Source organism: Dendropsophus ebraccatus, chromosome 4 (genome assembly GCF_027789765.1).
Source record: "Dendropsophus ebraccatus isolate aDenEbr1 chromosome 4, aDenEbr1.pat, whole genome shotgun sequence".
Lineage (NCBI taxonomy): Eukaryota > Metazoa > Chordata > Amphibia > Anura > Hylidae > Dendropsophus > Dendropsophus ebraccatus.
The window spans coordinates 1182356-1196580 of record NC_091457.1 but is presented as its reverse complement, the minus strand read 5'-3'; the positions used below and the strand labels follow the sequence as shown (position 1 = coordinate 1196580).

At 49.1% G+C, this 14225-nt stretch overlaps 1 protein-coding gene across 1 annotated transcript in view; it reads left to right on the top strand.

The window, feature by feature from the left end:
• The window catches only part of LOC138787808 (uncharacterized), a 150137-nt gene extending 137597 nt beyond the window's left edge, over nt 1-12540 (top strand). The window contains exons 11-12 of the mRNA XM_069964992.1: nt 8180-8206; nt 9217-12540. Coding sequence (XP_069821093.1) covers nt 8180-8206; nt 9217-9518 — 329 coding nt within the window. The 3' untranslated portion in view covers nt 9519-12540. The remainder of the gene's footprint in view (nt 1-8179; nt 8207-9216) is intronic.
• The last annotated feature ends 1685 nt before the right edge of the window (nt 12541-14225 follow it).

Below are 14225 nucleotides of genomic sequence, written 5' to 3'. Positions count from 1 at the left end.
ATTATACATTCTAGGTTAGATTAAAAGGCGCCATTACATTGTCTTCCTGAAAACAACAACAAGCCCTTACCTGCCTCAGTAGATGGAGTAATAAAAGCGCTATAGTTATTAGAAGACGAGGGGGAAAAAACGTAAATGCAAAATTGAAATTTGGCGCAGGGTCAATTAGGCCATTTCGGGCTGGGAGGTTATTAAAGAGTTAAAAAAAAAATCTTCCTTATGTTTTCATAGACTGGCAGCAGTAAGGGGTGACTTGGCCCCTCTGCTGTCCCCAGTGGCTGTGCTGGGAACTGTAGGTGTACAGAAGCGGCCGCGCTCCTGCCCCAGACATCATGTCTAACCCAATGCTAATAGCGTATCAGGCTCAGGATCCGCATGCTGCAGGGTTACAAGACTTTTACATGGGCTGATTATCATGCAAAAAATTGCTCAATTGATTATCTGTAAATGCAGCAAGGATCAAATTACTAAAAAAAATTTCATTTGTATGTTGTTGATGCCATCTTTTTCGCTGACCTCATAATCATTGTTAATCGTTCTCGAGTCTTTTTGTGTAAACAAGTCGTTCACAGTATAGATACAAATACAATTACAAAGTCACAGTGTATTAAAGAGGATGTACCACCCGGTACATCCTCTTTAACCTGAACCCATCTATCGAACGGCGCCGGCACGGGGAAGCTGGTGCCGCGGTGCGTTTTTCGGACCGAGGCCCCGTTCCCGTGCACGGCGTCCTTCTATGCACGGAAACCGTCCGGTGCTCACGACTGGAGGCCGGCCCGCCTGCCCCCAGTGGGAGGGAATTCCTCGCCACTGTCAGGTTCACCATCCTCTATTAGTTATAATGAATTGCGTCCAGTGTCCGCCTGACTCCTGAGCCACCAAGGCAGTTTGTTATATATGCCATGCCTATGTAACACCTCCATATATAATACATAGGATCAGGGGCGGTCTTGGCATTTCTGGGGCCCCAAGCGAAGTTATGTCTGGGGCCCCCCCCTCGACACGCGTTCCAAAACAATAGACCGCTGTGTGTTGCCCCCAGTAGTATATACCCCTTGTGCGCTACCGCCAGTAATATATACTCCTTGTGTGCTGCCCCAATACTATATACCCCTTGTGTCCTGCCCCCAGTAGTATATACCCCTTGTTTGCTTCCCCCAGTAGTATATAGACCCCTGTGTGTTCCCCCAGTTATATATAGCCCCCCTTGTGCTCCCCCAGAAGTATATAGACCTCCTGTGTGCTGCCCCAGTTGTATATAGACCCCCTGTGTGCTGCCCCCAGTTGTATATACCCCCTGTGTGCTCCCCCACTAGTAAATAGGCCCCCTGTGTGCTCCCTCAGGGGTATTTAGCTCCCCCTGTGTGCTCCCCCACTTGGATATAGACCTCCTGTGTGCTCCCCCACTTGGATAAAGACCCCTGTGTGCTCCTCCAGTAGTATATAAACCCCCTGTGTGGTTCCCCCAGTAGTATATAGACCTCCTGTGTGTCCCACCAGTATTATATAGACCCCTTGTGTGCTGCCCAGTAGTATACAGACCCGTGTGCTCCCCCAGTTATTTATAGACCACCTGTGTGTCTCACAAGTAGTATATAGACCCCCTGTATGTTCCCCCAGTAGTATATAGACCCCTGTGTGCCCCACCAGTAGTATATAGACCCCTGTGGGCTCCCCCAGTAGTATATAGCCCCCCTGTGTGCTCCCCCACTTGGATATAGACCTCCTGTGTGCTCTCCAAGTTGTATATAGACCCCATTCTGCTGCCCCAAGTAGTATATAGGCCCCCTGTGTGCTGCCCCCAGTAGTATATAGACCCCTCTGTGAAGCCCCAGTAGTCTATAGCCCCCCTGTGTGTTCACCCTGTTACATAGCCCCCTGTGTGCTCCCCCCATTTATATAGACCCCCGTGTGCGCTCCCCCAGTTAAACAGACCCCTGTGTGCTCCCCCTCCCATATAGTATATAACACAATCAAACAAACTTATACTTACCTGGTTCCGGGCGTCTCCTCTTCTCTTCACTCTTGTGGCCGCAGGAAGGGTTTTCCCTGCGATCACAAGAGACCGCACTCCCCTTGTCCTGGCGCCGATGCTCCAGTGATGTCACTGGAGCGCCGGCACCACAAGGACAAAGCTGCCACTTGTGACCGCAGGGAAAACCCTTCCTGCAGCCACAAGAGTGACTGACAGGAAGGGGGCCAATGTCTCCCGCCCTGTCAGTGCTGCTGTATGTAACTATGAGCGCTCATTACGAGTGCTCATAGTTACAGTTCAGATGGCAGCAGTGAGCGGGGCAGCGGCCCTGTCCAGCGGTCTTGAGCACAAGAGCGGGGCGTGGGGGCCCCCCTGGATGTTGGGGGCCCCAAGCGATCGCCCCCAAAGACCGCCACTGCATAGGATGCAGGATGGTGCAGTCTCACCATACAAGACACGGTCTGTCTACAGACGGGGGTCTCTGGACTGGCCAATATCTCTCGCCATATTTCAGAGCCCTTTAACGGGTCATTGACTTACATGACAGCTACCTACAGAGAAATCATGGCTTGTAAGACTCTCAACCATTATATTCCAGGGGTATACACTGTAGTATATAGTAATCTGACATGTAAGGGAGTATTACCATGCGGAGACTTGAATGATCAGTAAAGCTACGTGGGTTTCTTATGACTCCGTCTCGTCTTCCCTCAGCTGTTCCTGTGCTGGATCCCATTAAGCAGTCAGTGGACAAGCCCAATGCAAGGGACAAGATCTACGTGGGGGACACAATGATTCTGTCCTGTAAGATTCACTCATTTTACCCAAAACCTATAAGGATAACATGGTACAAAGATAGAGAGACCCTGGACCCTGACCCTAGAGTCACTGACCACCTCAAAGATGATTCTGGTCTCTACCACGTCACCAGCTCCATCAAATACTCCACAACTATGGCGGATATGGGAAAGACGTTCACATGTGAGGTGAGACATGAAAGTACTGGAGCCCCGAGAACGGCCACATGGACGCTAGAAGATCTGGGTGAGTAGAAAAGTGGAAATTATATATAGCCCTACATCCAGGAAATATAAAATCCAGTGTATTTCTAGTATTTGCTGTTCATTCGCTATTCAGTCTCAGCACAGCTCTCTAACCAGACGGCCATGACGGCAGTGAGCAGCTCCTACATGTCCTCTTTGTGAGCAGCCTATGGGTAGGAGCCTGACCATGCCAGTATGCTTTACAGATTCCCAGGATAGCGGATAGTAACCTATGACGTCCTGTGTCCGCTCCTTTGCAGCTTCCTTAAATTTGTATCTCTGGACAGTCTGCCAGAAGATTTACTAAAGGGGATCATAAAGGGAATAAAAGTAATTATTTGTATAGCGCCAACACTAATTCACATTCCCAACTACTGACCCTGGTAGAAAAATGGCAGGTCACCTGGTACCTGTGCTTCCAGAATGTAGAAGAAGAGTCAAAGAGGATTCCCAAGCTCCTGATAAGCTGTAATGTCTTCGCCTCTCTACATGATTGACATCTGGAAGCTAAGTCCCCCGCAGGGTCAGGTATGGGGGGTGGGGGGTAAGGAGTGCATGTCAACTCAACATCCCAACCAGAAAGTCTACACAGCTGCAGCGACAATAACTACAGCCGGCAACACATGCCATTGTCTCTGTGTATATATATATATATATATATATATATATATATCTGTTTGTTCTCTCTTGCAGTTTCTGAGCTTAAGGTGTCAGAGATTCGCTGTGATCCTCCGTCTCCTGAGTATAATAAGATGGTGACCTTGTCCTGTGATGTCAGTGATCTGTACCCTATGGATATACAGTGCTCCTGGCATAAGGGTATAACTCGGATGCCACCAGAAATGTGCAGGGAAAATATTCAGAAAGATCCGGGGTCCGACACATCCAAAGGAACTGTAGCGGTGATGTTTATGGCAGATCCCGGATGTCATGAGGAGGAATACCGGATGGAGCTGATTCACAGAGGAAAGACGATTGTGAGGAAACACCGACTGATCCTGAGAGGTAAGTATCCCCTCAGCCATGTACCAGGAACCATCTGGTTATTATGGGGGGGGGGGGGGGGCATCTTCCGCTATCTGTGGTAGAAAGCTTTCTTCTGCCATGGTCAGTGACTGAATCCTTGGCAATAAAGAAGGGGCCGCACATTGCTTCTGCTCACAGCCCAGAATACATGTACTTTGGGCTGCGGACATACGGTTTTTCTGAGTCTCATATTCTTGGTGACGGACCTCTGTGTGGCTTACAACACCAACACAAATCTATTCAGAACGTTTCATGTGACTACGGGCTCCTCCACAGTCCAACACAACAAGCAGCGTTTTCTTCCTATGATGTGGCTGCTTATGTCACCTATTATTGGAGCGCGGCTATCATGATAGACCATACAAATTATAATAAAGCAGGAGGGGTCTGCCTACACCCTATAACTCCAAAGATAAAGGGAACAGAGGTGAAGGTTTAATGTATGTGTGTCCGTCGTTTGATATAGAATTAAAATGTCTTCTCATCCGTGTCAGGGTTTCCGATTCTTGGTAACATCACCAGTGACCCCCACGACCCCAGCTATGGGCAGCCTGTGACTCTGCGCTGTAAGGTCGATAATGCTAAACCACAAGACATAAAGGTTCAGTGGTTACGAGGGGAGAAACCTCTGGAGAAGGGACAAGAGAAGCAAATCCCCGAGAAGGACGGCTCCGTATCCTGCTCACTGCGGTTTACTGCTACCGCCCTGGACTACGCCAAGGCCTACACCTGCTCTGTGATCCACAAGGACATGAGAGAGCCGCTCAGGAAAAGCCAATACATAACACTTCCAGGTAAGAAAGCAATATATTAACATATACCCCGTACCTTTATATCTGTATCTGCTAATGGACTGATCCATGCTGGGTTCTCGTGAGGCCTGGCGGGTCCTTGAGACTGTTTAAGGGTCCAGCTAGTAACTCAAGGAGCTGGATAGATTGCTTCTTTAGTGCTCGCTTCTGTTGTGTTCCGTCTATGTGGGTTTCAGCATTTAATTTAGGAAGCTTCTCAATATAAATATAAAGAGCACAAATGATTTCTGTCTGAGGTTCCATCCAGACTGACTCATTAAAGATACAGCAGGTGGAGGGGTACAGGGGCGGCTAGCTTGTGATGTGTCCTGGCCCCATGGTGTCCTGGTTACTGACTCTTCATGTATACAGCAGGTGGAGGGGTACAGGGGCGGCTAGCTTGTGATGTGTCCTGGCCCCATGGTGTCCTGATGACTGACTCTTCATGTATACAGCAGGTGGAGGGTGACAGGGGCGGCTAGCTTGTGATGTGTCCTGGCCCCATGGTGCCCTGGTGACTGACTCTTCATGTATACAGCAGGTGGAGGGTGACAGAGGCGGCTAGCTTGTGATGTGTCCTGGCCCCATGGTGTCCTGGTGACTGACTCATTAAAGATACAGCAGGTGGAGGGTGACAGGGGCGGCTAGCTTGTGATGTATCCTGGCCCCATGGTGCCCTGGTGACTGACTCTTCATGTATACAGCAGGTGGAGGGTGACAGGGGCGGCTAGCTTGTGATGTGTCCTGGCCCCATGGTGCCCTGATGACTGACTCTTCATGTATACAGCAGGTGGAGGGGTACAGGGGCGGCTAGCTTGTGATGTGTCCTGGCCCCATGGTGTCCTGGTGACTGACTCTTCATGTATACAGCAGGTGGAGGGGTGACAGGGGCGGCTAGCTTGTGATGTGTCCTGGCCCCATGGTGACTGACTCTTCATGTATACAGCAGGTGGAGGGGTGACAGGGGCGGCTAGCTTGTGATGTGTCCTGGCCCCATGGTGTCCTGGTGACTGACTCTTCATATATACAGCAGGTGGAGGGGTGACAGGGGCAGCTAGCTTGTGATGTGTCCTGGCCCCATGGTGCCTGACTCTTCATGTATACAGCAGGTGGAGGGGTACAGAGGCGGCTAGCTTGTGATGTGTCCTGGCCCCATGGTGTCCTGGTGACTGACTCTTCATGTATACAGCAGGTGGAGGGTGACAGGGGCGGCTAGCTTGTGATGTGTCCTGGCCCCATGGTGCCTGACTCTTCATGTATACAGCAGGTGGAGGGTACAGGGACGGCTAGCTTGTGATGTGTCCTGGCCCCATGGTGCCCTGGTGACTGACTCTTCATGTATACAGCAGGTGGAGGGTGACAGAGGCGGCTAGCTTGTGATGTGTCCTGGCCCCATGGTGTCCTGGTGACTGACTCTTCATGTATACAGCAGGTGGAGGGTGACAGAGGCGGCTAGCTTGTGATGTGTCCTGGCCCCATGGTGCCCTGGTGACTGACTCTTCATGTATACAGCAGGTGGAGGGTGACAGGGGCGGCTAGCTTGTGATGTGTCCTGGCCCCATGGTGCCCGACTCTTCATGTATACAGCAGGTGGAGGGTGACAGAGGCGGCTAGCTTGTGATGTGTCCTGGCCCCATGGTGTCCTGGTGACTGACTCTTCATGTATACAGCAGGTGGAGGGGTACAGGGGCGGCTAGCTTGTGATGTATCCTGGCCCCATGGTGCCCTGGTGACTGACTCTTCATGTATACAGCAGGTGGAGGGTGACAGGGGCGGCTAGCTTGTGATGTGTCCTGGCCCCATGGTGTCCTGGTGACTGACTCTTCATGTATACAGCAGGTGGAGGGGTACAGAGGCGGCTAGCTTGTGATGTGTCCTGGCCCCATGGTGTCCTGGTGACTGACTCTTCATGTATACAGCAGGTGGAGGGTGACAGAGGCGGCTAGCTTGTGATGTGTCCTGGCCCCATGGTGACTGACTCTTCATGTATACAGCAGGTGGAGGGGTACAGAGGCGGCTAGCTTGTGATGTGTCCTGGCCCCATGGTGTCCTGGTGACTGACTCTTCATGTATACAGCAGGTGGAGGGTGACAGAGGCGGCTAGCTTGTGATGTGTCCTGGCCCCATGGTGTCCTGGTGACTGACTCTTCATGTATACAGCAGGTGGAGGGTGACAGAGGCGGCTAGCTTGTGATGTGTCCTGGCCCCATGGTGCCCTGGTGACTGACTCTTCATGTATACAGCAGGTGGAGGGTGACAGAGGCGGCTAGCTTGTGATGTGTCCTGGCCCCATGGTGCCCTGGTGACTGACTCTTCATGTATACAGCAGGTGGAGGGGTACAGGGGCGGCTAGCTTGTGATGTGTCCTGGCCCCATGGTGTCCTGGTGACGGACTCTTCATGTATACAGCAGGTGGAGGGGTACAGAGGCGGCTAGCTTGTGATGTGTCCTGGCCCCATGGTGCCCTGGTGACTGACTCTTCATGTATACAGCAGGTGGAGGGGTACAGGGGCGGCTAGCTTGTGATGTGTCCTGGCCCCATGGTGCCCTGGTGACTGCAGTAATCTTACTCTCTTCTTACAGATAAAGTCCCGATATTCTCAGACATAACTGTGCGGCCGGACAGACCTGTCGCAGGGAAGGACGCCACCTGTACAGTAACCATATCAGGATTCACACCAGACATTAAAGTGAAATGGTACAAAGACTTCAACCCATTTCCCAGCCATGCCGTCACCACATCAGATCCGGAGATCGGGAAGGACTCTCTGTGTACTTGTACCAGCAGCCTGAGGTTCACCCCGGGGGACAAGGACAATATGGCGGCCATCCGCTGTGAGGCAATGCATTCTGTCACTAAGAAAGTGTATGAGAGGCAATGCACAATACTCCTTGCAGGTAGGATCCCTGTACAACCTAGAAGTGACATATGGTGTAAGAGTGCAGTGTATGGTCACACGGATCAGTCTACACGGCTCCTCTATATGTCTCCTGTAGATCTGAAGATTGATGGATAATGTACATGCATACCGTTGTTACTGGTGCTGGTTGATCCAAATAACCATGTATTAGTGTATAACAACCGCACTCAACTCCAGAGTTCTTGCTTATTTAGCCATCTTTTTATTCATGTACAGCTTTTTTTTTATAACAGATATGATGCATTCATAGTACTTAGTATACCCAATATTGGGTATACTAACTACTATGAATGCATCATATCTGCATCATATCTGAACTCTGAGTGCGGTTGTTATACACTAATACGTAAATCTGAAGATTGTGACTCTATTCTCATGTGTACATCAGATCTCCTCACACATTGCTTTCTCTGTTAACAGGAGCGGCAGGCCCAAAACCAGAGCCAGGTAAGTCATAGTCATATGGAGACAATGACTCAGGAGCCGCCAGTCAGAAAGTACCGTCAGATTCCCCGATATCAGTGTATGGATGGGAATCTGATGAGGAGGGACCATGAGCTCAGCTCCTTATTCTGCACGATCTATAGGATACCTTGGAGACACAGTTGTCACAAAATAAACGTTCACCTCTGGAGTTCTCTGTTAGGCTGATATATACTAAGAAATAACCAGAATAACATGAAGGGGGAAACAGCATGTCTGTGATTACGGGAGACTCCACCAACTGGATCGTGATGGTAGAAGCTGGTGCGGTCTATGAGGACATGTCCTTCAGGATGTCGTGTTTCCTCCATTCTAGCTTCTGGCATTAGTCTGTGACCACCTATCCACCGATACCATGTAATCTCATGTGATGGTAGAAGCTGGTGCGGTCGGTCCGGACATATGTCCTTCAGGACGTCGTGTTTCCTCCATTCTAGGTTCTGGCATTAGTCTGTGACCACCTATCCACCGATACCATGTAATCTCATGTGATGGGCACAGGCCGGATTCCTTCTTAACCATTTATGGGGTTTCACTGCTTCCCAGCGGAATAATATAAATGTCCTCAGGTCGTCCTTTACATCTGTCTTTTAGCTTTATCATAACCCCAAAGAGGTTGTCACCCATCTTGGTGATTACCAGTCGACAATCACCTCAAGTAATAGATCACAGAACAACAGGAACCAAAATTCTGAAGCAAATAGCGACAGTCTGAGACCCGCCCCCAGTGCCCCCCCCCCCCTCACCCATTCGCTATCGGCGCATGTAATAGTGCCAACAGCAACTGGGGAACAAGGGGCAAGCGACCGCTGACCTGACAGGTTGGCACTTGCTTGCTGCCCCAGATTGGGCCATGTATGAGGGCCCTTAATTTTCTGATCTCCTGGTAAAAGACTTCCTACATGTAATAGCGCCCAACCCCCAGTCAAGGAAAAGATGCAGAATTTACCCTCCATTTTCTTCTCTCTCTGCAGGACATCTGAGGACTCCACTGAAGACCAGAGGCATCCAGTGCCTGACGGAGAGTCCACGGGTGGGGGGTGAGGTCACACTCACATGTTACGTGGAGGGATGTGACGCAGATAGTTCCGAGTTCTTCTGGAGGAGAGGAATGTTTCCTATAGATGGTGACGTACAGAACAAGTGTGACGGATCCGGAAGCTTCTCCACAGTCACCTTCACAGCACAGGAGACGGACAGAGACTGCACAGTCACATGTGAGGTGACTTATAATTTAGAGACACTGGAGGAACATTTCACTCTGAAGCTTCAATAAGGATCAACAGGAATCAATGGAAGAAAGACTCAATGCCTGTCCGAGAGTGAGCGCAGACTCACTGATGTCTATAGTACTGGGGTAACTGAGAGCGAGCACAGACTGACTGATGTCTATAGTCCTGGGGTAACTGAGAGTGAGCGCAGACTCACTAATGGCTATAGTCCTGGGGTAACTGAGAGTGAGCGCAGACTCACTAATGGCTATAGTACTGGGGTAACTGAGAGCGAGCACAGACTGACTGATGTCTATAGTCCTGGGGTAACTGAGAGTGAGCGCAGACTCACTAATGGCTATAGTCCTGGGGTAACTGAGAGCGAGTGCAGACTCACTGATGGCTATAGTCCTGGGGTAACTGAGAGCGAGTGCAGACTCACTGATGGCTATAGTCCTGGGGTAACTGAGAGCTAGCACAGACTGACTGATGTCTATAGTACTGGGGTAACTGAGAGCGAGTGCAGACTCACTGATGGCTATAGTCCTGGGGTAACTGAGAGCTAGCACAGACTGACTGATGTCTATAGTACTGGGGTAACTGAGAGTGAGCGCAGACTCACTGATGGCTATAGTCCTGGGGTAAATGGCAGTGAGTACTTCTAGGTGAATGTTTATTTCCACATGTAAGATGGTGCCTGTATTACGCCTTTTTTATAGCATCTACCTCATTGTATGTTTGTGACTTTCGTGAACTGTTTCTTCATAGGGCTCCTCTATATGCCCTTTGTCTCTTGCTGGTGTATGAGCTGTAGGTCCATTGTAGAGAAGTAATTACAGAGAAGCGTCACCAAAGAAGCCATAAATGACCTGATAAACCTAGAAAGTGGTGGGAAAACCATTGTGCGATATACAGAGGTTTTTTCTGAATGACGACTGAATGGACTGAAATAAATCTGCGTTACACCAAACAAATCGCAGCTAGGATGTCATCTTCACTAACTCCTCTATTCCAATAACAGGATATCGGGCGCAGGTCAAGGAAGACAAGGATCCTGGAATTGTTGGAATTGAGGAGTTTGTCAATTGTTCTTACTCCCTGAGAGGATTAAAGAGGAGTGGCTGCGGCACTATTTGTGCCTTAAGCCCCTATTACACGGGACGATGTTTAGGAGCAAACGAGCGCTGTCAGCGCTCGTTTGCTCCTCGTTCCCCGTTCGCTGCTGCAGTTATTCCATGCATCGGCAGCGAGCCAGTAAGTGGAGGGGAAGCATCGGGAAGCGGTGGGGGGGCTGCCCGGGTAATCGTTATATCGTTTTATGAACTTTTTCCACTTTTACAAGCGCCGATAAGGCGCAGAACACAACGCAGATAATTGGTCCCAGTAGAACCAAGTCCGGAAGAAGTAAGAGGAACGGTCATGTAATTGTGCCTTGAGGTCTTCCATATGCTTGAGGTTCTCCGGTGGAACCTCCGGTGGATGCAGCTGGGTACACGGTACCAGAAAGAGAGTAATTTGTAGCCCACCTCCTGAAAATGGGGGGAGATGGAAGAGGAGTGTGTACAGGTGTAAACCTGTTCCCTGCAATGGCAAGATACAGACCCACTACAGACATAAAAATAGTTAAAAGCAGCCCCCCACCACGTTACGGTGGCCTCATACCGGGGCAGTCCTACACTGTACTATGGCCTCTCCATGGCATGAAATACACCTATGCTCTGGGCATGCGTGGTGGGGTGGTTTACACCATTTTCAAATGGTAACCAAGAGCCTCATTATTTTTGTGGAAGTTTTTTTGGCAGTTGGGGGGGGGGGGGCGGGGGCTGCTATTAACTATTTTCATGTCTGTAGTGGGTCTGTATCTTGCTATTGCGGTGAGCTGTTCCATTTTTTTGTGTTTGCAACTTCAGCCACAGCAACGTGCTTCTGTCTAGTGTGAATGGTGTTTTTGGAGAGCTGACCGAATTTGTCTTTTTTTTTATGTTATGTGAGTTATGTGAAGATCTCCCTCCCAGACAGACAAGAACAGGAGAGGAGGTTGTTCCGACAGGGAGCCCAACATGGCGTACAAAAGGGAAAAGAGTGATAAAGAGGAGCGCTGTCTCATATTTTGTCTTCAGTCTGTGACACTGACTACCCCTGAGGAAGGCTACTCCTTGGCGGCAGGGTTATGTGCCATGTCTCATCGGTGAATACCCCTGAGGAAGGCTACTCCTTGGGGGCAGGGTTATGTGCCGGCACCTGACGAGAGCTACCCCTATTGCTGAGCCTTAAACCTCATCCTAATTGTACTGTTATATCCCTATATTCTCATTCACATTGATGGTGCTATGGGACAGCTGATCATCGGTGAATACAACCTGTTGATGCCACTTCCAAATGGAATTGTTACGTTACCCCGGAGGAGACTTTCCTGTATCTCTTGCTGTGGTTTATTGCTTTCCCCTATATCTGCTTTATGTCTACAACAATCTCTGAACACATGCCCATATAAACTAAAGGGGTCACAGGATCTTCAGGAGGGCCAGGGGTCCTGTATGGGACAATGTGTCTATTGGGCAACCCTTCTCTGAGGCTCATACTCCTACACTTCTGCAGATCCTTGGGTCTGTTACCAAGGACTGGGCCATATTGTCCTCCTGAAGGACACTACAGAATTACAGATTGCTTACATACATCACCCTTTTCTCTGTTCGGCTTTCCTGGGTATCCATAATCAACTTTGGGTATAATGAATTGTAATTTTAAAGGCCCCCAAAAACCTCATTATCCCTTTTTTAAGAAAGTGATCCCTGATGGATCTCCGGCCTGGGGTACATAGTCCTTGATATATAAATCGAATGTATGGGCTAGAATTTTATTACTGATCAGAGACGGATACTGACTGTTCCTGCATAGAGATGAGCATGACTGGAGCCGCTGGAGGGTTGCCTGGAAAATATGGATACAGTTATAGGCCATGGAGTGTATCCAAGTTCTCCATCACCCCCTAGGGCTGTATCCAACTTCTTCAGCCACCGGTAATCAAATCCTGAACAATCAGACTAGTGTCTTGAATGTTGATAAAGAATAAAAAAATGCTCAGTTTTCTGACTACTTTTTTTTTGTAATTTTTTAGTACATTATTACAGGAGCTGCCATCTTTCCTGAGCTTCTTTAGTAGCATTTAGTCTTAGCAGTTAGACCGCGATCAACACCAGACGCTATTCTGTGTATGGGGCCGATTTGTGGGCATGCTCTGTGACCTGTGCACTATGGGGGAGTGCTGACAATTTTTTTTTTCTGTTGAATGTGGGGGGTGGGGTGGCTACCTCCTGTTGGCCTGCACTCCACCCATGTCCCAAGGCTGCTATAAAAAGAGATCATTTGGTTCCTATCTGCCCAGTTGTAGGCTTGTTAAAGGGGTTGTCCGGCGATAAAAAATTATTCACAGAATAACACACATTACAAAGTTATACAACTTTGTAATGTATGTTATGTCTGTGAATGGCCCCCTTCCCCGTGTCCCACCACCCCCACCCGTGTACCCGGAAGTGTGGTGCGCTATACATACCTGTCACGTGCCGACCACGGGCTCCGATCCTCAGCAGTGACGTCTTCTTCGTGAGTCCGGCGGATCTTCCCGAGTGCTGGCCGCCCTCTGCAGCGTCATCCGAAGCTCAGCCGTGATTGGCTGAGCATAACTGTGCTCAGCCAATCGCGGCTGAGCAGCTGATGACGTGGCCGCGGGTATAATGCACCACACTTCCGGGTCTAGCGTGGGTGGGGGGAAACACGGGGAAGGGGGCCATTCACAGACATAACATACATTACAAAGTTGTATAACTTTGTAATGTGTGTTATTCTGTGAATAATTTTTTATCGCCGGACAACCCCTTTAAGCCCAGGAGAGGCCATTGCTAGTGTGAGGATTCTAGAGTAGGGACCATGTCTCGAGGACGCCGTAACGTGGCGACATGGGACACTCTGTTTCATCAAATAGTTTGCCAAGATCCTCACTTTTCAACAGCTACAGAGCAGGTTTTTATTGTGTGTACACTGGGAGGAGTATATACGGTAAGATCTTGCACCTGTGGGTTGCTGTTGCACTTTTTGTATTTTTGTCTATATCTATACAGACAACTGCCAGACCACTGCTGTTAGAGCAGAGGGGTGGTCTATAACCTTGACAACAAGCTGTCAACAATGGGAGGATAAGAGCAGCATATCAGGAGGAGGAGACAAGTTTGCTGAATTAATGTATTTGCAAAAATATTTAACTTGGCGAGTCTTACATGTCTAACTATATAAGAAGACCCCTGTAAGCAGATGGCCCATTGGTAACTGCACCAAAATGACCCCTTTTTAGTGTGGTTTAACAAGGGAGATGAAATTACTCACGAAGACCCCCAAAAGTAACCCCTTTCAGGGTGCTCTGACACCTGGTACATTGAAGGTAAATCATTGGTAAATTTCATTGAATTGCATTGGTGCTGAGCCAATGAGCTGACACTCTATTGCCAATCCGCTATTTAAGGCTCCTATTAGACAAAGTGATTAAAGGAGAAGTCCGGCCAAAAGTGTTTTTTAATATTTTATTACATAAGGAAAGTTAGACAAATTCCTAATATACACTTATTATAGGAAATGCATATATGCTGCTTTTGTCCTCAATTTATGCAGACTTCAATTTCTCTAAAAAAAATGTGATGTCACAAACCGAACCAGAGCAGGGCTGGGTGTAATTCCTATGAGGCTACCAGCAGGGGGCGCAGTATATGGAGAATTTACAT